General features: G+C 46.9%; 2 protein-coding genes across 4 annotated transcripts in view; both read left to right on the top strand.

Moving 5' to 3' along the window:
* The window catches only part of LOC116509153, a 43,930-nt gene extending 41,677 nt beyond the window's left edge, over positions 1–2,253 (top strand). For all 3 annotated transcript variants that reach the window (XM_032218147.1, XM_032218148.1, XM_032218146.1), the window contains exon 6: positions 1,642–2,253. In XM_032218147.1, coding sequence (XP_032074038.1) covers positions 1,642–2,010 — 369 coding nt within the window. In that variant the 3' untranslated portion in view covers positions 2,011–2,253. The remainder of the gene's footprint in view (positions 1–1,641) is intronic.
* Positions 2,254–26,757: 24,504 nt separating this feature from the next.
* Positions 26,758–27,672, top strand: part of SLC2A4RG (SLC2A4 regulator) — a 33,837-nt gene continuing 32,922 nt past the window's right edge. Inside the window, 1 exon segment of the mRNA XM_032218188.1 lies at positions 26,758–26,899. The gene's annotated coding sequence lies outside the window, so the exon portion shown is untranslated.

Below are 27,672 nucleotides of genomic sequence, written 5' to 3'. Positions count from 1 at the left end.
CAAGTTGCCAAGGTTGAGAAACACTGCCATAGATAGACCATTCTTTTAGGCGACCGTGGAAAATTTATTGATTGGTTTATGAAATGTGCAGGGAGTCCTCGCCCTTGGTTCTGCTACCAACTGTGGTCATAAGTTGAAGGCATGCTGGCTGGGGGATTCTAAGTGTTGAACATAACTTAAAAGTTGCCAAGGTTGAGAAACTTTGAAATGACACCATAACGTAGATGCCAAGCCTTAGCTGATTCGCCTGTTTTGAATTCTGGAGAGCATCCCAATAGTTTCATCAAGGCTCCACCCAGATAAACGGGACAGGATATCCTTGGGACCTTGAAGGTCTTCTAGTCCAACCCTCTGCTCAAAGCAGGAGACCCTATATATCATTCCAGACAAATGGCTATCCAACATCTTCTTAAAGTGTTGGGGCATTCACAACTTCTGGAGGCAACTTCTGTTCCACTGATTAATTGTTCTCACTGTCAGGAAATTCCTCCTCAGTTCTAAGTTGCTTCTTTCCTTGATTAGTTTCCACCCATTGCTTCTTGTTCTACCTTTGGGTGCCTTGGAGAATAGTTTGACCCCCCCCTCTTCTTTGTGGCAGCCCCTCAAGCATTGGAAGACCCCTATGTATTCCCCTTCATCTTAGTTTGTTAACTATTTGCCTGTTTCTTCCTACGACTGGAGCTGAGTTGAAGGATTATAGATCCATTGTGCTTAATTTTCTAGGGCAGGGGTCTAAAGTTGGCAACTTTAAGATTTGGGGCCTTCCAGAATTCCCCAGTCAGAATGGCTGGCTGAGGAATTCTAGAAGTTGAATTTGGGGCCTTCAATTCCCAGAATTCCCCAGACAGATCGGCTGACCGGCTGAGGAATTCGAAAAGATAACCTTGCAGACTCCAATTCCCAGAATTCCCCAGCCAAACCGGCTGACGAGCTGAGGAATTCCAGAAGTTGAACTTGCGGACTTCAATTCACAGAATTCCCCAGCCAGACCGGCTGACTGGCTAAGGAGTTCGGGAAGTTGAACTTGCGGACTTCAATTCACAGAATTCTCCAGCCAGACCGGCTGACTGGCTGAGGAATTTGGGAAGTTGAACTTGTGAACTTCAATTCCCAGAATTCCCCAGCCAAACCGGCTGACTGGCTGAGGAATTCGGAAACTTGAACTTGCGGACTTCAATTCCCAGAATTCCCCAGCCAGACCGGCTGATGAGCTGAGGAATTTGGGAAGTTGAACTTGCGGACTTCAATTCCCAGAATTCCCCAGCCAGACCGGCTGACTGGCTAAGGAATTCGGGAAGTTGAACTTGTGGACTTCAGTTCCCAGAATTGCCCAGCCAGACCGGCTGACTGGCTGAGGAATTCGGGAAGTTGAACTTGCGGACTTCAATTCCCAGAATTCCCCAGCCATCATGAAGTCCACAAATCTTACAGTTGCCAAATTTGGAGACCCCTGTCCTAAAGCATTGTTGAGACCAGTGTGAAGATCTTTTTCAGGTCTGTAAAGCAGAACAAAAAGGCTGAAGTAAAATGATAAAATGGCGGAGTTTCACTTCACCACGGAATTGACATTCCCAACTGTGGTCGCTAAGCGAGGACTACCTGTACGGCTGCTTCGGCCCCTAACAACTCTTTCTTTTACAGATAGAAGAAATGTACTCGGTGGTGTGCAAAGATAAAAAGAAGAAGAAAGCCCAGCGTCCTGAAGGGGATGGCGAAGAGGCAGCGCCCCAAGCAAAGGGAAATCCAGGGCATTGCCAGGAGATTATGGTCAGTCTGGAATCCAACGGCATTGCAAGTTACCAGCCCTCATCGCTCCCCACCGCCATGGAGCCTTACTATGATACCGTGCCTTGTGAACCCTGGACTAAAGTTGCAAATCAGCCAGTGGCTGAGCCGGCTTATGAGTCCGTGGACACTTACTGGAACAAGGTGAAAAAGAAATCAAAAGTACAGAAGAAGAAAATGACGCCCGAAAATTTGTACGAAAGCATCGACCAAGTGGCCATTTAGGGCCGAGGCCGGACATCAGAACTGGAAAGCTGACACTTTCTGTGGCCTTTTTACGGGTTCCACAACCCAGGTTCAACCGATAAAAGGGAAGTACAAACAGAGAGTCTTCAACTTACAACCAACCAATCCATCAGTCGATGAATCATTCGATCGATTAATCAATTAGGACACAGGCAGTCCTCGACGTATGACCACAATTGGCCCAAAGTTAACATTGCTAAGTGAGGCATTTGTCAAGTAAGATGTCAGGGTTCCAAATAGCATCCAAAAGTAAATCAGAGTCCGAGGCAAAGTATTGCTCAAAATTCTAATTGATGAAGAGAGACACGTTGGCACATCTGGGGAAACCCGAATCTGAAAGTTTCCCGGTTTTCCCCACACAATTGAAAGTTCAAGATCCTGCCCCCATGCCCACAAGTCCATCCCATGGTCCATTCTCCCACTGCCATTCTGGCAGTTTCCACCCATCCAGTTCCGGTCAGGTGCAGAAGTGCAAAGACAAAGGATGACCTTGGTTTTCTAGAAAGAATGTTGTTATGGCTACATATCATCTAACTCTGTACAATCCCCCCTCCTGTTTTCCCACAATAGAAAATGCATAGTAGAAGAATAAAAAGGATGGCAGGCCAAAGACCCAAAAGAAAAGATGGCTGCAGGCCTGACATGAGATTTGCCCCATTTTATGACCTTTGTTGCCACCGTTGTTAAGTGAATTACCGCTGTTGTCAAGCGACTAACATGGTCGTTAAGTGAGTCCATGACTTTGCTTGTCAGGAGGTGGCAAAAAGGGATCACATGACCCTCCCTGGGACACTGCGACCGTCATAAATATGAACCAGTTGCCAAGCATCCTCATGTAACTGCGAAGAGGCTGCAATGGTCATAAGTGTGAAAAGCGGTCATAAGTCACTTTTTCCCCAGTGCCGTTGTAACTTCAAACGGTCACTAAATGACCTGTTGTAAGTCGAGGACTACCTGCGGCTCACTTATCGACTGACTTGCTTAGCAATGGAAATTGTGGTCCCAATTGTGGTCGTAAATCGAGGACTATGTGTTTTATCTTAAACTTATAAGCTTACGGTCAATAAAATTCAACTCCCAATGGCAGGACATGCCATGAAGAGGCCATTAACCATATGTGACCAGACCTGAGAACGGTTAATGCGCTTCTGATAAGCTGCCCACCTGTATATTTGCCCTCCTTTTGGTAACCTCTGTGATTTGGGCAGCCACTCAACCCATCTCAACCCAGCCCTCCTTGTATCTGGTGGATGGGGAGGATGGGTAGTGTGGTCCAAAAGCCTGTAGAAGGTCCCAACTCAGACTGGTTGCTCCAAAACCTTTTGCTTTGTCTGCTTCTACAAACATTGTTTTCTTCGCCAGTTCTGATATATAAAGGAAATCTGCACACTTCCTGCCGTTGTGTGCATTTGTGGGGGTATCGCGGTGGATAGAATGCAGCATTGCAGGCCAACTCTGCCCACAGCCAGCAGTTTAATCCTGACTTTCTTAAGGTTGACTCAGCCTTCCATCCTTCCGAGGTGGGTCAAATGAGGACCCAGATTGTTGGGGGCAGGATGGATGACTCTGTAAACCGCTTAGAGAGGGCTGGAAAGCACTGTGAAGAGGTATATGTCTAAGTGCTATTGCTGACTATCTATCTATCTACCTATCTACCTATCTACCTATCTACCTATCTACCTATCTACCTATCTACCTACCTACCTACCTACCTACCTACCTACCTACCTACCTACCTACCTATCTATCTATCTATCTATCTATCTAGCTATCTATCATCTATCATCTATCTATCTTTATCCATCTATCTATCATCTGTCTATCTGTCTCATCTCTCTCTCTCTCCCTCCCTATCATCTATCTCCATCCATCCACCCACCCATCCACCCACCATCCATTCCTTTCCGTCTGTCCATCCATCTATCTACCCATCCACCCATCCGTCCCTTTCTGTCTATCCATCCATCCATCTATCCATCCATCCATCCAGGCCTACCCCTCATCCTAGAATGAGTGTTAGATGTGTCCTGCTGGGTGGAGTGGGGGCCGTGGGAGGGGGGGAAGGGCCTTCTGGGATGGGGGCGGGCCGAGCATTCCGGTCATGTGTGGGAGAGGCAGATACGACGGGGGCTACAGGCTAGCCATTACCGGGGAAGGAGGGCTCGCTACGTCACAGCGATCCCTCGTTCCGGCCCTGTAAGCTCAACTCAAGGACCAGGTGGCCGGAGAAGCCAGGGCTCTGGTCTCAGGTTGCTGTTGCTAATGCAGACCAATAAGATCGCACAGGATGGACCTTCTCCGGGTGCCGTCAGCGGGACAATGTCGGCTGGCGACGCTTAGGAGTAGGGCCTTCTCTGTTGCCGCTCCGGCCCTGTGGAATGAGCTGCCCCCTGATAATCCGGGGCCCTACCCACTCTCATGGCCTTTCGCAAAGCCATTTAAACCTGGCTTTTCTGGCAGGCTTGGGGCTGTTGACCCCTTGATTGAGGTCCAGCCCCCTCCTGATTGAGTGTTTGTTGTGTTCCCTTTTAACCTTGTTGTGTCCAATTGTTTTAATAATTCTTTTTAATTTTTTCATTTCTGTAAGCCGCCCGGATTCCTCCAGGATTGGGCGGCATAGAAATTTAATAAATGAAACGAAATGAAATCCATCCGTCCATCCATCCATCCATCCATCCATCCATCCATCCATCCATCCATCCATCCATCCATATCTATCTATTACAATGCAACAGTGCAGGCTAATGCAGCTCACTGACAGCAGTTCGATCCTGACTGGCTCAGGTTGACTCAGCCTTCCATCCTTCCAGGTCGGGTCAAATGAGGACCCAGATTGTTGGGGGGCAACAGGCTGACTCTGTAAACCGCTGAGAGAGGGCTGTAAAGCACTGTGAAGTGGTATATAAGTGCTATTACTATTCCTTCCTTCCTTCCTTCCAACCTCCCTCCTCTTCCGTCCTGCAAATGCAGTATAGTAGGCTAACTCTGCCCACTGCCAGCAATTCGATCCTGACCACCTCAGGTTGACCTCAACCTTCCATCCTTCCGAGGTGGGTAAAATGAGGAACCCCAGATTGTTGCGAGCAAGAGGCTGACTCTGTAAAACTGCTTAGAAAGGGGTCTAAAAGCACCGTGAAGCGGTAGATAAGCCTAGGAGCTATTCCTTTTTTCCTCAAATAATATTCAATTGCAGATTGATGGAAGTCCAGCGAGGGATGGAGGGCGAAGGAAGGGGGATGCAGCCAGCTGAAAAAGCTGAATAGCATTTTGGGGATAAAAGGGGAAGCAGGTGTTAAGCTGAAATACCACTGAGTGAAACCCCCGGTGACAAATGACAGTCATGGTGCTGGAAAGTTTGCAGACGGGAGATGCGATAAACCTGCACAGCTCTAACAGTATTTTTGGCCTTGAGTGTTTCCAACACACTGTGCAGTTACGCCTGTCTCGAAAAAGAGACACCCAGGAGTTCAAAGGCTGAAACAGCAGCCAAGAAGAATTAGGGAGAGAAGGTGTAATTTTCCTTTCCTTTATTTCCTTTATTTTCCTTTTCCTTCCTTTATTTCCTTTATTTTCCTTTTCCTCCTTTATTTTCCTTTATTTTCCTTTTTCTTTCCTTTATTTTCCTTTTCCTTTTCCTTTATTTTCCTTTTCCTTCCATTATTTTCCTTTTCCTTCCTTTATTTTCCTTTTCCTTTATTTTCCTTTTCCTTTCCTTTATTTTCCTTTTTCTTTCCTTTATTTTCCTTTTCCTTCCATTATTTTCCTTTTCCTTCCTTTATTTCCTTTCCTTTATTTTCCTTTTCCTTTCCTTTATTTTCCTTTATTTTCCTTTTCCTTTATTTTCCTTTATTTTCCTTTTCCTTTATTTTCCTTTATTTTCCTTTTCCTTTATTTTCCTTTATTTTCCTTTTCCTTCCTTTATTTTCCTTTCCTTCCATTATTTTCCTTTTCCTTCCTTTATTTTCCTTTTCTTTATTTTCCTTTTCCTTTTCCTTTATTTTCCTTTTTCTTTCCTTTATTTTCCTTTCCTTCCATTATTTTCCTTTTCCTTCCTTTATTTCCTTTCCTTTATTTCCTTTTCCTTTCCTTTATTTTCCTTTATTTTCCTTTTCCTTTATTTTCCTTTATTTTCCTTTTCCTTTATTTTCCTTTATTTTCCTTTTCCTTTCCTTTATTTTCCTTTTTCTTTCCTTTATTTTCCTTTTTCTTTCCTTTATTTTCCTTTTCCTTTTCCTTTATTTTCCTTTTCCTTCCATTATTTTCCTTTTCCTTCCTTTATTTTCCTTTTCCTTTATTTTCCTTTTCCTTTCCTTTATTTTCCTTTTTCTTTCCTTTATTTTCCTTTTCCTTCCATTATTTTCCTTTTCCTTCCTTTATTTTCCTTTTCCTTTATTTTCCTTTTCCTTTCCTTTATTTTCCTTTATTTTCCTTTTCCTTTATTTTCCTTTATTTTCCTTTTCCTTTATTTTCCTTTTCCTTCCTTTATTTTCCTTTTCCTTCCATTATTTTCCTTTTCCTTCCTTTATTTTCCTTTTCCTTTATTTTCCTTTTCCTTTCCTTTATTTTCCTTTTTCTTTCCTTTATTTTCCTTTTCCTTCCATTATTTTCCTTTTCCTTCCTTTATTTTCCTTTCCTTTATTTTCCCTTTTTCCTTTCCTTATTTTCCTTTATTTTCCTTTCCTTTATTTCCTTTATTTTCCTTTTCCTTTCCTTTATTTCCTTTTTCTTTCCTTTATTTTTCCTTTTTCTTTCCTTTATTTTCCTTTTCCTTCCTTTATTTCCTTTTCCTTTCCTTTATTTTCCTTTTCCTTTATTTCCTTTTCCTTTCCTTTATTTTCCTTTATTTTCCTTTTCCTTTATTTTCCCTTTTCCTTCCTTTATTTCCTTTTCCTTTATTTTTCCTTTTCCTTTCCTTTATTTTCCTTTTCCTTTATTTCCTTTTCCTTTCCTTATTTTCCTTTTCCTTTATTTCCTTTTCCTTCCTTTATTTTCCTTATTTTCCTTTTCCTTTCCTTTATTTTCCTTTATTTTCCTTTTTTCCTTTCCTTTATTTTCCTTTTTCTTTCCTTTATTTTCCTTTTTCTTCCTTTATTTTCCTTTCCTTCCTTTATTTTCCTTTTCCTTCCTTTATTTTCCTTTTCCTTTATTTTCCTTTTCCTTCCTTTATTTTCCTTTATTTCCTTTTCCTTTCCTTTATTTTCCTTTTCCTTTATTTCCTTTTCCTTTATTTTCCTTTATTTTCCTTTTTCTTTCCTTATTTTCCTTTTCCTTCCTTTATTTTCCTTTCCCTTCCTTATTTTCCTTTTCCTTTATTTTCCATGACTCACAACCGTTCGTTACTGACGGTGTCGAAGTTACAACGGCCCTGAAAAAAGCAACTTATGGGCCATTTTCCACACTTAACAACATTGCAGCATCCCCATGGCCACATGATTCAAAATTCAGATGCAGGGCAACTGACTCACACTTATGACGGCTGCAGTGTACCAGGTTCACATGCTCCCCTCTTGCGACCCCCTGGCAAGCAAAGCCAGATTCACTTTACAAGCGTGCTACTAAAAACTGCAGCGATTCACTTAACAACAGCAATAAGAAAGGTGGTAAATGGAGCACAACTCACTTAAGAACCGTCTGCTTAGCGATAATAGTTTTGGGCTCAGTTGCAGTCGTAAGTTGAGGACTAATTGAATTTCTCTAATTAATTAGCTGCCCATCTCAGCAAAGTCAATTCTACGCAGCATAAAACCAAGATAAAGATAAAGGTCAAAGATAAAGATAAACAGTAAATAAATACATGTAATCTTTGAGAACTGCGTGAATTGAATTATATCCTAAAAATTAAGGAGAAAAGGATGTAATTACTCAGAGCTATCAATTGTGGGTGCCGTGGCGCCCCCTGGTGTGGTTAACTTGACATACCTGCAGAGATTTCGTTTTAAAAACAGATAATAGAATGGGATAGAAGAGAGGAGAATAGTTCAGTTCAGTTCAGTTCAGTTTATTATATTTATATGCCGCCCTTTTCCCCTGAAGGGGACTCAGGGCGGCTCACAACTCGAACCGGGGAAGGGGGATACAGACAAAAATTTTTAAAAAACAAGCATAACAATGTATAATTTAAAAGAGGAGAATAACAGAGTTGGAAGGGACCTTGAGGTCTTCCAGTCCAACCCCCCTGCCTAGGCAGGAAACCCTATACCATTTCAGAAAAATGGTTGTCCAATCTCTTCTTAAAACTTTCAGTGTTGGAGCATTCACAACTTCTGAAACAGAGGTGGTATTCAGCAGGTTCTGACCAGTTCTGGAGAACCAGCAGCGGAAATTTTGAGTAGTTCGGAGAACCGGTAAATACCGCCTCTGACTGGCCCCGCCCCCATCTATTCTCTGCCTCCCGAATCCCACTGATCAGGAGGAAATGAGATTTTACAGTATCCTTCCCCTTCCACCACGCCTATCAAACCACACCCACCAAGCTACACTACCGACTCGTAGCAAAAAACTTTGAATCCCACTACTGTTCTGAAGGCAAATTGTTCCACTGATTAAGTATTATAACTGTCAGGAAATTTCTCCTCACTTCTAAGTTGCTTCTCTCCTTGATTAGTGTCCACCCATTGCTTCTTGTTCTGCCCTCAGGTGCCTTGGAGAATAGCTTGACTCCCTCTTCTTTGTGGCAACCCCTGAGATATTGGAAGACTGCTATCATGTCTCCCCTAGTCCTCCTTTCTATTAAACTAGACATACCCAGTTCCTGCAACTGTTTCTCGTATGTTTTAGTCTCCAGTCCCCTAATCATCTTTGTTCCATACAATATCTCTGCGTTGAAGTTTGTTTCCAGGTGCAACTGAAATCCTTGTTGTTCCCTTTAAAGGATTACACACCTCAAGATCTGGATATTTACAGAATCCCATTTCCCTGTGGTGTCTGGCTGGAGAATTCTGGGAACCACACTTCTTAAAGCTGTGGATGACAAGAGACACGACAGCTTCTAATTTGATCCGGGGGCTATGGGATTGCATGCCTCCCAAATTTGGGGAAAAGGAACAGTGAACATTCTTCAGGCACTTTAGGCTTGCTACCACCAGAGGGCGCATGAAAGTCCTAAAACCATTTCTCAACCTTGAAGATGTGCGGACTTCAATTCCCAGAATTCCCCAGCCAGCCACGGACGTAGTACTTTCTTTGTACCAATCTGCAGGCTTAAGCAATTCTGCATAATTTAAATTGTTGTCATCTAACCCTTAAAAAAGGATAACAAGTGGGGATGTAAGGGTGGGTGGTATTGTGGCCCGCCAGTGGCCAGCAGAGCTGACAGTAGATTTGGACAGTGAGGGGGTTGGGGAGGAAGATGGGCCAGTCCTGGAGTCTGGGGAAAGCTCGGATGAGGGCTCTGTGTCGGGGGCAGAGAGGGGGCCAGAGCCGTATGCCAGTTCTCCGCTGCCTTCGGAATCAGACGTCAGTGAGGCAGAAGAACAGCTGGAGCCTGTTCCAGTGTGTGCATGCGCAGAGTGGCCAGACGAAGGGAACAGGTAAAGAACAGGGGTCGACTGGGGAGTGAGGCCACAGGTGGACGATGAATGGCCCCTCCCAGAGGGAATAAAAGAGGAGCGAAAGGGGAGTGGAGTTTGCAGGAGACAATCAGTTTCCTTAATTGGTTCGTGACTCTCCAAGCCTCTTGGTCAAGTTCTGCAGATATCGGCCTGGCAGCTCTCCAAGCCAGATGAGGTCTGTGACTGTAAATCCTCCCTTGAAAGACTCTGCTGGATGGGAATGAGCAGAATTCACAGTCAATTAATAAAAGGGGGTTTTGTCGGGACCAGGAGTTTGCATCCTGCTCTTGGGAAGCCTCGGTCAGAACAGGTGGGTGGAAATGTAGAGAAGCGATAGTAGAGCTACGCCTCGATATACGACCAGAATTGAGCCTGACATTTCTGTTGCTAAGTGAGACAGTGGTTAAGTGAGTTTGGCCCCGTTTTACCGACCTTCCTTGCCACGGTTGTTAAACGAGTCGCTGCCATTGTGAAGTTAGTAACATGGTTGTTAAGGGAAACTGGCTTCCCCGTCGACTTTGCCTGTCCGAAGGTCGCAAAAGGGGGACTCGCACAACAACCGTCGTAAATGCAATCCAGTTGCCACGCCTCCAAATTCTCATCACTGCTGGCATGCTAAAACGGTCGTAAGTGTGGGAAACGGTCATAAGTCACTTTTTTCAGGGCCATTGTATCTTAGAATGGTTGTAAGTTGAGGATTGTAAGTCGAGAACCACCTGTGAAAATACAGTAAAAAGTTACAATTCTATATGTGCCTGCCTAACGCAAATATTATTCCAGGGTTTATTTGTAATACATTACACAACTCTTTTTTTTTTTTAACCTACTGTGTAAAGTATAAATGAGCCCCACATTTTTATTATGTTTGTCTCGGCAAAATCTATGTCTCCAGGCAGTTCACTCCTAGGTTACAATCAGAACTTCACACTGCTGAGTAAATGAAACCATAGACTTATCTTTTCAGCGCTTAAGCAGAGCAAACCGTCGCTTTGCTTAAGAATCATGGTGGCCACTTCGAGTGCTGCATCCAGTTTTATTTTTACACCACGGTGTAAAAAGATGCGGAGACTCTAGAAAGAGTGCAGAGAAGAGACAATGCAATGCAATGCAATGCAATGCAATGCAATGCAATGCAATGCAATGCAATGCAATACAATACAATACAATACAATACAATACAATAGCAGAGTTGGAAGGGACCTTGGAGGTCTTCTAGTCCAACCCCCTGCCTAGGCAGGAAACCCTATACCCTTTCAGACAAATGGCTATCCAACATCTTCTTAAAGACTTCCAGTGTTGGGGTATCCACAACTTCCGGAGGCAACTTCTGTTCTACTCATTAATTGTTCTCACTGTCAGGAAATTTCTCCTCAGTTCTAAGTTGCTTCTCTCCTTGATTAGTTTCCACCCATTGCTTCTTGTCCTGCCCTCAGGTGCCTTGGAGAATAGCTTGATTCCTTCTTCTGTGGGGCAACCCCTGAGACAGTGGAAGACTGCTATCCTGTCTCCCCTGGTCCTTCTTTTCATTCAACTAGACAAACCCAGTTCCTGCAACCGTTCTTTATAGGTTTTAGCCTCCAGTCCCCTAATCCTCTTTCTTGCTCTTCTCTGCACTCTTTCTAGAGTTTATACAATACAATACAGTACAGTACAATACAATACAATACAATACAATAGCAGAGTTGGAAGGGACCTGGAGGTCTTCTAGTCCAACCCCCTGCCTAGGCAGGAAACCCTGTACCTTTCAGACAAATGGCTATCCAGCAACTTCTTAAAGACTTCCAACATTGGGGCATTCACAACTTCTGGAGGCAACTTCTGTTCCACTGATTAATTGTTCTAACTGTCAGGAAATTTCTCCTCAGTTCTAAGTTGCTTCTCTCCTTGATTAGTTTCCACCCATTGCTTCTTGTTCTGCCCTCAGGTGCCTTGGAGAATAGCTTGACTCCCTCTTCTTTGTGGTAACAAAGAGGATTAGAGGACTGGAGGCATACATAAGCGACCACCCTGCATTCCCCCCCACCCCCCACACATGTACGCGCACACACCCTGCTCCCACTGTCCCTGTGCAGGTACATATGACCCTCCATCCCCGCGCATGCATGTGCCTCTCCCAAGTGCGCCCAACCCCCCCCCTCCCCGTGCATGCCCAGCAGAGAACTGAAAACCAGCTGGCCAGCGGGAGGTGCACGGACATGCGCGGTGGAGCTGAGCTGGGCCGATGGCTTGCGTGCCCACAGAGAGAGCCCTGCATGTTCCCTGTGGCACATGTGCTATAGGGTTGCCATCACGGACTTAGAACTAAGAATAACTTTCTTGACAGTTAGAATAATTCATCAGCGGAACTACTTGCCACCAGAAGTTGCGAAAGCTCCAACACTGGAAGTTTTCAAGAGAGATTGGACAAACACTTGTCTGTAGTGGTATAGGGTTTCCTGCCTGAGCAGAGGGTTGGACTAGAAGACCTTCAAGGCCCCTTCCAACTCTGCTATTCTTCACAATCACTGCAAAGCAAGGTTGTAAAATTTCACTACCGTCACGACTTAACAATTAACCAATCAATGTCATTTTGGGGTTTTTTTAGGGTTATCTTTTTATATGCTTTTATATCTCTTTTTAAAAGGTGAAAGATTGTTTTGTTGAACAAAAGAAAATTAAAAAAATAAATAAATAAATTACAGTGCACCTCTTCAGGCCTTGAAAATATTCCGTGCGTGAAAAGATTGGAAATTCTTCCCTTCGGACCCTCGGAGGGCCTCCACCTTTGCAATTTCCACGGGATTTGGATTTCAAAAACCATCCCGCGAGCCCACGGAATGATCCTCCTTCCTTCGTGCTGTAATCAACCCTGCACTGGACGGGGGGCTGGACTGGATGACCTCGGGGGGACCCCTTCGGATTCTGTGGAATAAATGAACGGGTGAAACAGCTTTCAAAGTGTTGCCTGTGCCATCCACTTAATAGAAAAGGAGTGCACGAAAAACCCACAACAGTTGTGTGGCTCTAGGATCTGAAGTCAGGCTTCTCACAAAGGTTTTAAAAGAGAAAAGAATAATAACGATATTATTTATCTTCATTTTTTCCCCCCAGCCAGAACTGTGTCCACATTACAGGTAGTCCTCGACTTACGACCACAAAACTGACCCCAAAATTTAGGTCGCTAAGCGAGACGCTTGAGTTGTGCCCCGCTTGCGTCCTTTCTTGCCATAATTGTCGAGGTACAACCACAATTGAGCCCCAAATCTACGTCGCTAAGCGAGAAATATCTTAAGGGAGTTTGGCCCATTTTTCTAGCCGTCGCTGTTACGTGAATCACGGCAGTTGTTAAGCGAGGAGCATGTTGTTAAGTGAATCATGGTCATTGTTAACTTTGTCAAACTGTTGTGGGGTGAATCTGGCTTCCCCATTGAATTTGCCGGTCAGGAGGTCGCAAAAGGGGATCAGGTGACTTCCCCGCCCCCCCCCCGAGACACGACGACCGTCTAAGTACGAGTCAGTTGCCCAGCGTCTGAATTTTGATCGCGGGGATGTTGCAACGGTGGTAAAGTGTGAATGACGGAAGACACTTTTTTTTCAGTGCTGTCGTAACTTCGAATGGCCACAAACTGAACCTGTCGTAAGTCGAGGACTGCCCGTGTAGGGGAAGGCGAGAGAGGGAGCGCGTGGGGAAAACACCCAGCCTGGAGGGATGAGCCGAGAAAAGTTGTGTCGAATCTGAACAGCTTTGCATTAGAGAGGCTCTTGCGAAATTCTTGTGTTTGCTATTGTGTAATATTTAATTATTTTTTTTCAAAGCAAAAAAGCCTGATCAGCATTTTTATGTCAAATATTAAACAAGGGAAAAGCAGGCAGGCTCAGAGCTTAAGGGGAAAGGAAGAGGGAGTGTGGAAGGAGGGGAATAAACGAGGAAAACCCACAGAAGGTCTTGGTTTTCCGGTGGTGGGGAAAGAAAATTAATTCTGCCTTTTTAATTTCCTTGGCAAATAAATTCCTGGCTTGCTGGCTGATTGCTCTGTTTGTTTGCTCTTCTCTTTCCCTCCCTCCTTCCTTCCCTCCCGCCCTCCCTCCCTCGCTGGGAATCACTCAGCCTTTCCTCCTGATATTAAGTGTAGGAAATGTTTGTACAACCTTCAAATCCCAAAAATAAAACTCTTGTAAAAAGTCAGTGAAGGTTCGGGATGAGGGAAGACCGGTGAGGTCAGAACTGCCCCCTACGTCTCTCTCTCTCCCCCTGTTTCTCTCTCTCTTTCTATCTCTCCCTCTGCCTCTTTCTCTCTCTCTATCGCTCCCTCAATTTTTCTCCCTTTCTGTCTCTCTAGCTTCGTCTCTTCTTTCTCTCTCTCCTTCTGTTTCTTTCTCTATCTCCTCTTCTCTGTCTCTCTGTCTCTCTCTTTTTCTTTGTGTGTGTGTGTTGACAACTTGACATCTCTTTCTTTCTCTCTCCCTTCTCTCTTTTCCGCTACCTCTCTCTTTCTCTCTCCCTGTCTCTCTCTCTTTGTCCCTCTCTGTCTCTATCTCCCTCTATCTTTCTATCTCTCCCTCTCTTTCTCTCCCTTTCTGTCTCTCTGCCTCGCTTTCTCTCTGTTTCTCTTTCTCTCTCTCTCCTGTCTTTCTCTCCCCCCCTCTTTCTCTCCCTTTCTATCTTTTTCTCTCCCTCTCTCTTTCTCTTCCTCCTCCCTCTCTCTCTCTTCTTTGTGTCTCTTCTCTCTCTCCCTCTCTCTCTCTTCCTGTCTCTTTTTTCCTGTCTTTCTTTCTCTCCCTCTTTCTCTCTCTCTTTTCATATATCTCTACCTCTCTTTCTCTCTCTCTCTCTGTCTCTCTCTCTCTTTCTATCTCTCCCTCTGTCTCCTTCTCTCTCTCCCTCTCTCTTTCTCCATCTTTTATCTATCTATCTCTCCCTCTGTCTCCTTCTCTCTCTCTCTCTCTCTCTCTCTCTCTCTCTGTCTGTTTCTCTCTCTCTCTCCCTCCCTCTGTTTGCATGGGATGAATCCCTGCAAAAACTAGGTGAAGCTAGAAAGACACCCCCCAAAACCCAGGAATTCCACTCCAACAGGCACCATTGTTCACCATCATTTCTACCCTTGCTATAATAGAGAAAGACAGTTTGGGGTAGTGGTTAAGATGCTGGTTCTAGAAGCCGGATGACAGTGAGTTCTAGTCCCACCTTAGGCATGAAAGCCACTGTAAGTTTGGGCCAGTCCGTCTCTCTGTCAACCCAACCCACCTCGTAGGTTGTTGTTGGGAAAACTAGGAAGAGGCAGGATTATCAGGTACATCAGTTATAAGTCATACAAATCTAATAAATAAAATAATGAATATATAATGTGGAGACAACCTGATAAAGGCACCCGGAAAAAGAATTAAGATACAAATTCAGCTAAACGTCTGAGATTCATCCCATGCAAACAGAGAGAGGGAAAGGAAGAGAGAGAGAGAAGACAGAGAGAGGGGGGGAGAGATAGAGAAGAGAGAGACAGAGAAATAGAGAGAAAAAGAGAGAGACGGGGAGAGAGAAAGAGAGAGGTAGAGAAAAATAGAAAGGGAGAAAGAGGGAGAGAGAAAGAAAGACAGGAGAGAAAGAGAGAAAGAGATACACACACACAGAGGGAGATAGAGAAAAGAGACAGAGAGAGAGAGACAGGAAGAGAGAAAGAGAGAGGTAGAGAAAAAGATAGAAAGGGAGAGAAAGAGGGGGAGAGAGAAAGAGAAACAGAGAGAGAGACAGACAGAGAGAGGGAGATAGAGAAAGAGAGACAGAGAAGAAGATAGAAAGGGAGAGAAAGGGGGAGAGTGAAAGAGAAACAGAGAGAGAGACAGACAGACAGACACAGAGAGAGAAGACAGAGAGAGGGGGGAGACAGAGGGAGAGATAGAAGAGACACACACACAGAGGGAGATAGAGAAAGAGAGACAGAAAGAGAAAAAAGAATTAAGATACAAATTCAGCTAAGCATCTGAGATGACAGCCTTGTTTGGATTCATTTATTTAAACTTAAAGGGGGAGAAATGAAAATATATTCTCTATATTTTCATTCCCCCCCTCTTAAGTTTAAATAAGTAAATGAAGTCCCAAAGCGTCCCATCCTTCCAACATAACAAAGCAATTTGTAAACCTAAGAACAGATAGAAAAAGAAAATAATAAATCTATCTTATTTCTTAAGCTTACAAGAGTCACCCATTTACTAGTAAATGCCACAGCTGGCTCAGGAATTCTGGGAGTTGAAGTCCAGAAAGTTGTCACAAAGTCATCATCTGAGCTTTAGTCTGCAACCTTCCAGATGTTTGTTGTACTACAACTCCCAGAATCCCTCACTAATGGCAAGGCCTGATGGGATTTGCAGTTCCGCCGCAACTCGAAAGCAAATTATTTCCGCAGCTGGAGAGAAACCAGACTTGCCCAACAATCGGAACGACCAGTATCCATCATAAATCATAGGCACGACTGGTAAGATAATACACACGGCAATAAAGAACGATGGATATCTTAAATTAAATGCGAGTGTCATTTAATAATGAGGAAAAAATAACAACCTGCGTTTTTTTTTCCTTTTTAAAGAAAGCTTTTTGGAGATGCAAAAACCGACACGTGGCAATGACATTTCAACAGGAAGTGTGGGTGGTTTTAAATTTAATAAATCATTTTGTTTTCCGGCTGGAATTGTAGAATACTATAGGAAGCTAGTAAATGCAAAAAGGATGAACTAATGCCGAGAGACCTTAGGTAACCTTACAAACACATCAATTATTTGCCTTAAGTAAAGGTTCCTCTTGCACATATGTGCTAGTCGTTCCTGACTCTAGGGGGCGCTGCTCATCTCTGTTTCAAAGCTGAAGAGCCAGCGCTGTCCGAAGACGTCTCTGTGGTCATGTGGCTGGCATGACTAAAAGCCGAAGGCTCACGGAATGCTGTTCCCTTCCCACCAAAGGTGGTTCGTTTTTCTACTTGCATTTTTTACGTGCTTTCGAACTGCTAGGTTGGCAGAAGCTGGGACAAGTAATGGGAGCTCACTCCGTTATGGGGCGCTGGGGATTCGAACCGCCAAACTCCCGACCTTTCTGATCGATAAGCTCAGCGTCTTAGCCACTGAGCCACCGCGTCCCTGATAAGAGATGATGATAGATAGATAGATAGATAGAGATAGATAGATAGATAGATAGATAGTGATAGACAGGCAGACAGATAGATAGAAGAGAGAGAGAGAGAGAGAAACAGATAGATAGTTTCAAAGCCGAAGAGCCAGCGCTGTCTGAAGACATCTCCGTCGTCATGTGGCTGGCATGACTCAATGTCGAAGGCCCACGGAATGCTGTTCCCTTCCCACCAAAGGTGGTTCCTATTTTTCAATTGCATTTTTTACGTGCTTTCAAACTGCTAGGTTGGCAGAAGCTAAGACAAGTAACGGGAGCTCACTCCGTTATGCGGTGCTAGGGATTCGAACCGCCGAACTGCCGACCTCTCTGATCAACAAGCTCAGCGTCTTGGCCACTGAGCCACCACGTCCCACTTTTTATTTGCCTTAGTTGAGTAAAATATGCCAGGGGTGTGCATTAGATTTCCATCAACCCCAAGCTGCAAATCTAAACCAGTCCTCGCTTAACAACCAGTTGCATAATGACGGTTCACAGTTATGACAGACTAGGAAAAAAAAGTTACAAAGTACAAGCCGTCCTCGATGTACGACCACAAACAAACCCAATATTTCTGTGGCTAAGCAAGACATTTGTAGTTTTGTCCCATCTTACGACCGTCCTTGCTACCATTGTTAAGTGAATCCCTGCAAGTTGTGAAGTTAGTAACACGGTTGTTAAGTGAATCTGACTTCCTCTTGGATTTGGCTTGTCAGAAGAGGAGCACATGATCCCAGGAGACGGCAACCGTCGTAAATATGAATCAGTTGCCAAAATGTCTGAATTCTGATCACCTGATTAAGAGGATGCTAAGACGGTCATAAGTGTGAAAAAAAGATCCTAAATCACTTTTCTTTAGTGCCATTGTGACCTCAAATGGTCACTAAATGAATGGTTGCAAGTTGAGGACTTCCCTATGCTGCAGGAAGGAAGAAACCAAGTCAAGAAAACTACCTTGACTTACAACGGTTCATTTAGCAACCGTTCAAAGTTACAACAGCACTGAAAAAAGTGACAGGACCAAATTTTCACACTTATGACCATAGTAGCATCCCCACGTGATCAAAATTCAGACATTTGGCAACTGACTCGTATTTATGACTGTTGCAGTGTCCCGGGATCACACAATCCCCTTTTGTGACCTTCTGACCAGCAAATTCAATGGGGAAGCCAGATTCACTTCACGGCAGTGATTCACTTAACAACCGTGGCAAGAAAGGTCATAAAATGGGGTAAACTCGATTAAGAAATGTTTCACTTAGCCACAGAAACTTTGGCTTCCATTGTGGTGTAAGTCGAGGACTGTATGTGGGTGTACTCCCCAAGTGCCACCTAACAACCTTAGCTGAAAAAGAGAAGCGGGGCCAGATTTAAGTCATTGGATGGGAGGCCACCAGGAAACCCAAGGGTTGAAACTAGTCTGGGAAGTAATGTAAAGTTCCACATTTAGGCAGAAAACGAAATGCACAGGTACAGTATAGGTGGTACCTGGCTCAATAGGAGTAACTGTGAGAGGGATGTTGGAGTCCTAGTGGACAACCATTTAAATAGGAGCCAGCCATGTGCAGCAGCTGCCAAAAAAGCCAACACAGTTCTAGGCTGCATCAACAGAGGGAGAGAATCAAGATCACGTGAAGGTTCATACCACTTTATAAGGCCTTGGTAAGGTCACACTTGGAATCCGCATTCAGTTTTGGTCACCACGATGTAGAAAAGATGTGGAGAATCTAGAAAGACAGAGAAGAGCAACAGAGGATTAAAGGACTGGAGACTAAAACATATGAAGAACGGTGCAGGAACTGGGCATGTCTAGTTTAATGAAAAGAAGGACCAGGGGAGACATGATAGCAGCTTCCAATATCTCAGGGGCTGCCACAAAGAAGAGGGAGTCAAGCTATTCTCCAAGGCACCTGAGGGTAAAACAAGAAGCAATGGGTGGAAACTAATCAAGGAGAGAAGCAACTTAGAACTGAGGGGAAATTTCCTGACAGTTAGAACAATGAATCAGTGGAACAGAAATTGCCTCCAGAAGTTGTGAACGCCCCAACACTGGAAGTCTTTAAGAAGATGGATAGCCATTGTCTGAAATGATACAGGGTTTCCTGCCTAGGCAAGGACTAGAAGACCTCCAAGGTCCCTTCCAACCCTGCTATTATATTGTATTGTATTGTATTGTATTGTATGTACTGTGTGTGTATGTATATATATATATATGTGTGTTGTATTTGTTCTGATAAATAAATAAAGGGACACTAAACATATCTATATCTATATCTATCTATCTATATCTATATATCTATATCTATATCTATATCTCTATCTATATCTATCTCTATCTATCTATCATCTATCTATATCTATCATCTATCTATATCTATCATCTATCTATATCTATATCTATATCTATCTATATATCTATCTCTATCTATATCTATCTTATCTATATCTATATCTATATCTATATCTATATATATCTATATATCTATCTATCTATCTATCTATCTATCTATATATGTGGTGTGTGTGTTTTATTTGTGCTGATAAATAAATAAAGGGAGACTAGTATAGATCTATTTCAAGCTATTTAGTTCTCATCAGCTAGCCATACCCTTACTGGGATTCGAACCATAATTGGGGCATACCAGGAGTTGTGACTTTAAATATATATATATTTAATTCGCTTAAACAACCGTGTTCCCAACTGAAAAACTGCAGGGATTCGCTTAAGGACGATGGCCAGAAGGGTCGTAAGATGAGGCCGGATTCACATCCCACCTGCCTCGCTTAGCAACAGAAATGTCGGGCTCCCTCGTGGCTGTACCTCGAGGACTTCTGCCATAGAGAAGGAACGGTGCAGAGGAAGGAGAGATAATGAGTTGTTAAAAGAAAGGGGGAAATTTTGGCACCGGTCCTAGCCAAGGAACGGGCCGACCAAACTTAGATAACGATTTTTAATTATTAATCCGATTTGCCGGTGGAGGCGCGGTGCCCTCTGGCTCTCACCGAGACTGTTTTGGCACGGAAAAAGAGAGGATTAAGCTTCCTTCCTTTCCCCCCCACCCACTGCCACTTTCGTGCCCCTTCCCCAATTCTGGTAAGCATCCCCCTACCCCTTTTAAGAGCAGAAAGCTCCCCCCCGTTACATACAGGGAATCCTAGTTTTAGGATTAGTATTGGTCTCTGTCGTTAAGCGAGACTTGTTAAGTGGCTTGGTTCCATCACAAAACCGCGTTCGACTAAAGCGCGCTCGACGAAACCGCGTAGCTGACGTCATCACAGGGCGACAACAGCATGGAGACAGAAGCACGCTGTAAACGCTAAACCTAAAATTAACCCCTAAACCTAACCCCCTAAACCTAACCCTAAACCTAACCCTAAACCTAACCCTTAACCTAACCCTAACCTAACCCTAAACCTAACCCTTACCTTAAGTTGAATCGGCTTGCTTTCAAAGCGCTATTGAAAGCGCCTTCTTTCTCTGCGCTCGCTGTTGTCGCCCTGTTGATGACGTCAGCGACGCGGTTTAATCGGGCGCGCTTTAGTCGAGCGCGTTTGTCGTGCCACAAAGTGGCTTTTCCCCAAAGGTGCTTTGTTCAAGAGAAAACTGGGCTTTCTTGTTTTTTCTGCTGAAGACGTTTCCCTTCTCATCCAAGGAGCTTCTTCAGCTCTGAGTGGATGAAGAGGAATGGAAGGATTTCTACTCCTTGGAGAAAGCTGGTCATTTGCATCCTTTTTAGAGGGTCGTTGAGGCCACTTGGAGGTTTCTCTGTGTCCTCAGGGTCACCTGAGTGGTGCAAATGGTTCCTGTAGTCCACAGTTTTTTCCCTCTGGAAATCTGTTCCTACTCCCCACCCTCCCAAGGGTCTCCATCCCAAATTGCAGAGGCAAAAGACTGTAGAGATTCTCCATCATCCAGGCCACGATTGTCCCAAAGGTGCTTCTGTCAGGAGGCCACTGGACTTCCTTGTCCTTTTTTCTTGTGAAGACGTTTTGCTTCTCATCCAAGAAGCTTCTTCAGTTCTGATTGGATGGTGGGGAATGGAAAGAACAATTTGCATCGCTCAGGTGACCTTGAGGACAGAGATAAACTCCAGGTGGCCTCAACGACCCTCTAAAAGGATGCAAATGACCAGCCGTCTGCAAGGAGTATAAATCCTTCCGTTCTCCACCGTCAAAGTCAGAGCTGAAGAAGCTTCTCGGATGAGAAGAGAAACATCTTCAAAAGAAAAAACTCAGAAAGTCAGTTGCCTCCTGAAAAAGCACCTTGGGAGAACAGCCTCGACCTGGATGACGGAGAATCTCTACTGACCTTTCCCCATTTTACGACCTTTCTTCCCACGGTTGCTAAGCGGATCACCGCAGTTGTTCAATAAGTTGGGAAGCTTTTGAAGTGGATTCAGCTTCCCCGTTGACTCTGTTGGTCACAAAAGAGGATCAGATGACCCCCCCGGGACGTTGCAACCTGTCATAAATATGAGCCAGCTACCAAGCACCTGGATTTTGATCACGTGGGGATGCCACAACAGTCATAAATGTGAAAAAAAGTCATAAGCAGGATTGGGATTCAGCCGGTTCGCACTGGTTTGGGCAAACCGGAGGTTAATGTTGCATTTGGTTCGCCGAATTGGTTATTGCAAGAACTGGCTGGCCTCGCCCACCTCTCCCCTCCCAGGAGTCTCCACGCAGCCCATTCATTAAGCCAGCTGCTCCATGGAGGCTCTGGGAAGTTGAAAAACGGGCTTCCCAGAAGTCTGGAATGGGCCCGTTTCTGGCCTCCGGAGGGCCTCCAGAGCCCGGGAGAGGCCATTTTCACCCTCCCGGAGGCTCAAGGAAAGCCTCCAGAGCCTGGGAAGGGCACAAATGCACATATACCCCCGCCATCGCACAGGAAGCCGAGTAGGCCATGCCCACCATGGCCACGCCCACCCAGTAAATAGGCAGAGAACTGGTTGCTAACGTTTTTTCAATCCCACCCTGGTCGTAAGTCACTTTTTTTCAGCGCCATTGTAACTTTAAACGGTAACTGAATGAACAGTTGTAAATTGAGGACTACCTGTACCTTGGAAATGTTCTTGACGGGTTGATCAATGGCAGAATTTCTCAAACTTAGCCACTTTTAAGATCAATGGATTTCAACTCCCAGAACTCCCCAGACAGCTGGGTAATTCTGGGAGTTGAAGTCCACACACTATCAAGTGGCCAACCTTGGGAAGCACCGGTCTTTAAATGAACAATGGCGTCGGACAAAGAGAGGAGTTTCAAAAGGAACTGAGGAATACAAGTGTCAATCTTCCAGTCAAGGGTCTAGACCTCATGGTTGGGAAGGTAGCAATAGCAATAGCAGTTAGACTTATATTCCGCTTCATAGCTTTCAGCCTCTCTAAGCAGTTTACAGAGTCAGCATATTGCCCCCAACAACAATCCGGGTTCTCATTTTACCCACTCGGAAGGATGGAAGGCTGAGTCAACCCTGAGCCGGTGAGATTTGAACAGCCGAACTGCAGAACTACAGCTGAAGTAGCCTGCAGTGCTGCATTTAACCACTGCGCCACCTTGGCTCATAAGGTGCCTAGGTTGTTAAAAATATTCATGACTGGGAGAGACATGGGAACAAGGCCAGCCAATGAACGGGCATAGCAACTAAGCCAGCCAATGGGAGTGTAAACAGAGCAGAGTCTGTGCAGAGAACTGAAACCGAAACTTAAGCAGTCTGCTGCTCTGAGAAGTAAACTAGCAGTCTGTCTGGCTTGTCTGCTGATATGAAGCTAACTGCTTGTCTTTGCCTGTAACTCTCCTGCCTTGTGTTTACTAGGAAGAACCACCTGTTGGTATTGTACATTTATCCATCTAGTCTTATGTATATAAAAAGTTAATGGCTCCTGCTGCATCAGTTATCTGGGCGTGCTTTCTGGATTTGAATGTATGCAACAAACTCTGACATCCTTGACTTACGGCCACAATTGTGTCTGGAGTTTCTATTGTAAGTTGTTGCGATTGTAAGTGTCTTGGGAAATAGATGCAATCTTACAGCTGGATTAGAACCAGGGCCAGATGTTGCCACGCCTGCCATACACAATACATTTTCTAGATTTACGACCTGAATCTCGGTTCCTTTGCAGAGAAATCAAGTGACTTCTCCACTTTTGTTGAGGTCGGCTTTAAACTCACCATTATTTAGTTGTGACAACATTTGTATACCCTCCTGTTCTTCCCCCCCCCCAAGGCTCGGGGCAATTTGCATTCTGAAATAAAACCTCAACACAAAAATACAGGAAAGTCCTCGCGTTATGAACGCAATTGAGCCCAACATTTACGTCACGAAGTGAGACTGTTTCTTAAGTGAGTTTGTCCCATTTTGTGACATTTCTTGCCACATTTATTAAGTGAATCACTGCACTTAATGAGGCTGTGAAGTGAATCCCCATTGATTTTGCTTATCAGAATGTCACAATCACATGGTCCTAGGACAATGCCACTGTCAGAAATGGAATCAGTTGCCTGGGGGGGGGGTGTCTGAATTTTGATCATGTGACCGTTCGGAGGTTGCAATGGTCGTAAGAGTGAATAGTCCTAAGTCGCTTGGAAGAAATGTCCTTCTGGGTTCGGCTCCACGTGGGGAAAAAGACACTGGACATGGAGGCTGCTTGGAAAGATGGTTTAATGGAGGACAGGACAGAAAAGGGGATCACATGCTTCAATGTTGGTGGAGAAAAGAGAAGGAGGGACTGAGATGCTGAGTCGCTGGTTTTATCCTCTGGCCTTTGGTCTTGATCTTGCATTCTGATTGTTGTCAGACTCCCATGGGCCATGCAGGGGCAACTCCCTAGGCTGCGTTTTGAATCCAGGTTTGGTTGAGTTCTCAGATGCCATGTGGTCAGTTGGGTAAAGGGCCAATATTATCATGCCTTAATCCCATCACTCTGGAGCTGAAGGGAGAACTCTTTATTATGTAAAGTGGACTAGCTCAGGCTTTAATGGCTCATTAACAAAGGGGGCTGGGCAGGAAGCTGCAGGCAGCTATTCTGTCTTTTAAAACATGTTTCTTTCTTTTCATCCAGAGAAATATTCTGCCTTTTCAATATTTCCTAGGATATTTCATTTTTCTGGGAGAGGGCCTTCCTACATCGCTTTTTCAGTGCCGACGTAACTTTGAACAGTCACTAAATGAACTTTTGTAAGTCGAGAGCTCCTTGCGCACAGGAACCTTCTCCAGCAATCCCAGCTCAAAAGCTCAATCTGTTAGTGGCGCCAGGGATTCGAACCGTCGAACTGCCAATCCTTTCTGATCGACAAGCTCAGCGCCTTAGCGTCCCTTAAAATAAAGAATAGACGTATATGAAGAATTCGGTAGTAAGCTGTAACTAGTATAACACAAAAAAACATGTACTCAGATGACACACTGATGAAATGTTTTTAAAATGGAAAAAAAATAAAAGTTTTACACACACAAACACACAGTTTTGGTCGCTACGATGTAGAAAAGATGTGGAGACTCTGGAAAGAGTGCAGAGAAGAGCAACAAAGATGATTAGGGGACTGGAGGCTAAAACATATGAGAACGGTTGCAGGAACTGGGTATGCCTAGTTTAATGAAAAGAAGGAACTAGGGGCGAGATGATAGCAGTCTTCCAATATCTCAGGGGTTGCCACAAAGAAGAGGGAATCAAGCTTTCTATAAGAACCTGAGGGCAGAACAAGAAGCAATGGGTGGAAACTAATCAAGGAGAGAAGCAACCTAGAACTGAGGAGAAATTGTTCTGACAGAACAATCAATCAGTGGAACAGAAGTTGCCTCCAGAAGTGTGATGCCCCAACACTGGAAGTCTTTAAGAAGATGCTGGATAGCCATTTCTCTGAAACGGTATAGGGTTTCCTGCCTAGGCAGGGGGTTGGACTAGAAGACCTCCAAGGTCCCTTCCAACTCTCTATGTATTATTGCAGAAAAACACACAAAACTAAAGCGCGGAGAGGATAAGACGAGCAGCCGGCGGCAGCGGCGGCTGCGTGCCGACTGGCAAGAGAACGCGGCGGCGGCGGCGACTCGCCCACCCCGCCTCATTTCTCTTCCACTCGCTTTCTATTGCACTCGTCCCGACCAATGGGCGCGCGAGCCGGCTCGGGCAACGTTCCATTTTGGAATGTTGACACAGCGCGGCAGCCAATGGCGGGCGGCGCTAAGGAGAGCGGTGGTGACGACCCCCCCCCACCACACTTTTTGTAGCCGCTCGCTCCAGCTCCGAGGTGGTGGGGGGGGGGGGCAGCCGGGGGAGGGGGCGGGGCCCGGCGGGGGAGCGCGCGGCTGGAGGAAACTCTCGGCGGCGGAGGAGGCGGCGGCGGCGGCGTGCGGGGCTTCACCCTGCAAGCGATCTGCCCCTCTCCGGCCGACGGGAGGGCCCTGGGGGTCCCCGCACGCTCAGCCAGCCAAGCCAGGCAGACGGCCGGCGGGCCCCGCAAGAAAAGCATGGAAGCAGCAGCCAAACCGCGGCTTTTCAAACGCGCCGCTGCCGGGCGGCGGTGGCGATAGTCGGATTTGCTCCCGCCGGGGCTTGACGTCCGCCTGCTGCCCTGACAGCAGCCCCGGCGGCGGCCCCGCTTGCAAGCCCCTCGCCGCCGCTCCGCCCGGCAACGCCGTTTAACGGTCCTGGTGGGCGATCCGGCGTCGCTCGCAGGAGGAGAGCCCGGCGCCGGAGCTGCGAGGACGGCACCGGCGGAGACCCTCCGCCGTCCCCGCCACCGGCTGCGCCCGAAGCAAGTCCAGCTTGGCCCAAGGTAAGGCGAGATCGCGCGGCTCCCCGTCCCGTCCCGCACGCCCGGCCTTGGCTGGGTCGGAGGGGAGAAGCAGCGGGGTGGTTGTGTCTCCGGCCCGGGGCCTACGAGGCTTGACAAGGCGGCGGAGTTGCCGCTTGCAACGGGGAAGCCTCCCCGGTTTTTTCTTTCCACACCCCCCCGAGGGGACGGACGGGAGGGTTATTAAGGGGGGGGGATCCAAGGGGTGGGGTCTCTTCTCCCGCTTTGCAGAGCCGGGCGGGGGCGGGAAGGGCTGCCCCCCTTTTTCTTTCTCCCAACTCCCGAGGGGACGGAGGGGGGGTTATTTGGGGGGAGCGGCCTGGAATCAATCCAGGGGGGGGGGTCCCTCTACGCTTTCCAGAGCCGGCTGGGGGCGGGAAGCGGTGGTCCCCCCTTTTTCCCTTTCTCTCCCTTCCCCCGAGGGGGGCGGACGAGGGGGTTATTTGGGGAGAAGCGGGGGCGGAGCGCCCTGGAATCATCCGGGGGGGGGCTCCTCTCCGCTTTCCAAAGCCGGCCGGGGGCGGGAAGCGGTGGTCCCCTTTTTTCCCTTTCTCTCCCCCTTCCCCCGAGGGGGCGGACGAGGGGGGTTATTAGGGGGAGAAGCGAGCCGTGGGGAGAGCATGGGGGGGGCGGAGGGTCCGGGATCCAGTCCTGGGGGTGGGGTGTCTCCTCTCGCGTTTGCAGAAGCCGAGCGGGAAGGGGCGTCTGCCCTGCCCGCCCGTCGAGCAGATTGCAGGAAATTTAGACCCCCTAATCACGTCCTGCCCTTTAGGAAAGCCGGATTAGGGGGGAAGGAAAGGACTGGGGTGGTGTGGGGAGGGGTGACGGGCTGCACCCGGCTGCAACTCTTTGCAAGCGGAGCGCGGCTTCCAAAGCCGGGAATTCCTCGCTCCGGTTGGAGACGGGGCGGAGTGGAGGGGGGGGTTTGGATTGCCTGCGCTGCCCCCTTTGGAAAGCGCCCGTCGGCTCCAGTCCCCCAGCCGGATAGAGAGAGAACCCCCCCCCTCCAAAGGGCCCCCGCTGGAGAGATCCTCAAACGGAGACGGCTGGGAACCCACTCCCGACGGCTGGGGCGACGGGCGCCCGCGGGACCCGAGGGTGCCGCCTCCCGGGAAACCCCCCCCGGCCGGCTTTTTTCCGGGGGGCTCCGGCGGGGCGGCCTGGGGGAAAAGATGGCGCCCTCCCGACTGCAGCGGCGGCGGCTGGGCGGAAAAGTTTGACGAAGGGAGGGGACTGCGAAGGGGCCGGGACTTGGCCAGCCGCCGCGCGGGGCCGCCTTCTAGGCTCGCTCCGCCGGCTTTGGCTGGGCTGGGGCTGCGTGCTCGGCCGGAGGCTCCTCATCATCATCACCAGCCGCCGGGAAGCCAGCCCGGCCAGTCGGAGGGGTCGGCCGGCCCCGGAGGTGGGTCTCTCCCTTCCCACCCAACCGGGGTGTGTGCGTGGGGGGAAGCGCCGCCGCCCTCGGAACTCGGGCGGGCCGCGTTCTCACGTGGGCCGGGCGGGGCGTCGGGGACGCGGGGCCGGGCGAAGGAAGGAGGCGAGCGCAGGCAGGACGGCGGTGGATCCCGCCCCGCTGCCCCTGGGAAGAGAGACACCGGAACCCGGCATTGCGGGGCGCTCGCGACACGGGGTGCAAGACCCGTGTCGGCTCCGTTCTCACGATCGCGTCGCTTCCAAGCCCACCTGGTTGGTGTGTGTGTGGTTGTTGTGTGTGTGTGTGTGCCAAGTTGGTGCCCGCAGCAATGAGGTGGCGATCGCTTCTCTGTCCCAGTGGTCGGGGGAAATCCTGATCTAGACTAGATCTAGGGTCATGAGGACTAGAAACTGCTCCCGCGGTCGCACTTCGTGGTTCAGCAAGCGCAGTTGTTGGCGGAGGTCGGGCGGCAGCGCTTCTCCCTAGAGAGATGGGCGGTCGATAAATGCAATTAAATAAATAAATTTGGAGCTTTTTAGAGGCAAATGATGGAAGCCTTATTTAGGGGAAAAAATATCCAGGTAAAAACCAAAGAAGGCTCGAACAAGCTTGGGGAGGTTGGGGTTGGACTAGATGACCTACAAGATCCCTTCCAACTGTTAATCTGTAAAGGGGAAAAGCCAACAATTAGGTTTGATTGACAGTTTTCGATAATCCACAGCCAGAAGGGCACAAGCCAGGAGGATCGGAATTGAAAGGGG

This window comes from Thamnophis elegans, chromosome 5 (genome assembly GCF_009769535.1).
Source record: "Thamnophis elegans isolate rThaEle1 chromosome 5, rThaEle1.pri, whole genome shotgun sequence".
In the NCBI taxonomy this organism is placed as follows: Eukaryota; Metazoa; Chordata; class Lepidosauria; order Squamata; family Colubridae; genus Thamnophis; species Thamnophis elegans.
Note: the sequence above shows the minus strand (reverse complement) of the source record. Positions and strands in the feature narration are given on the sequence as shown.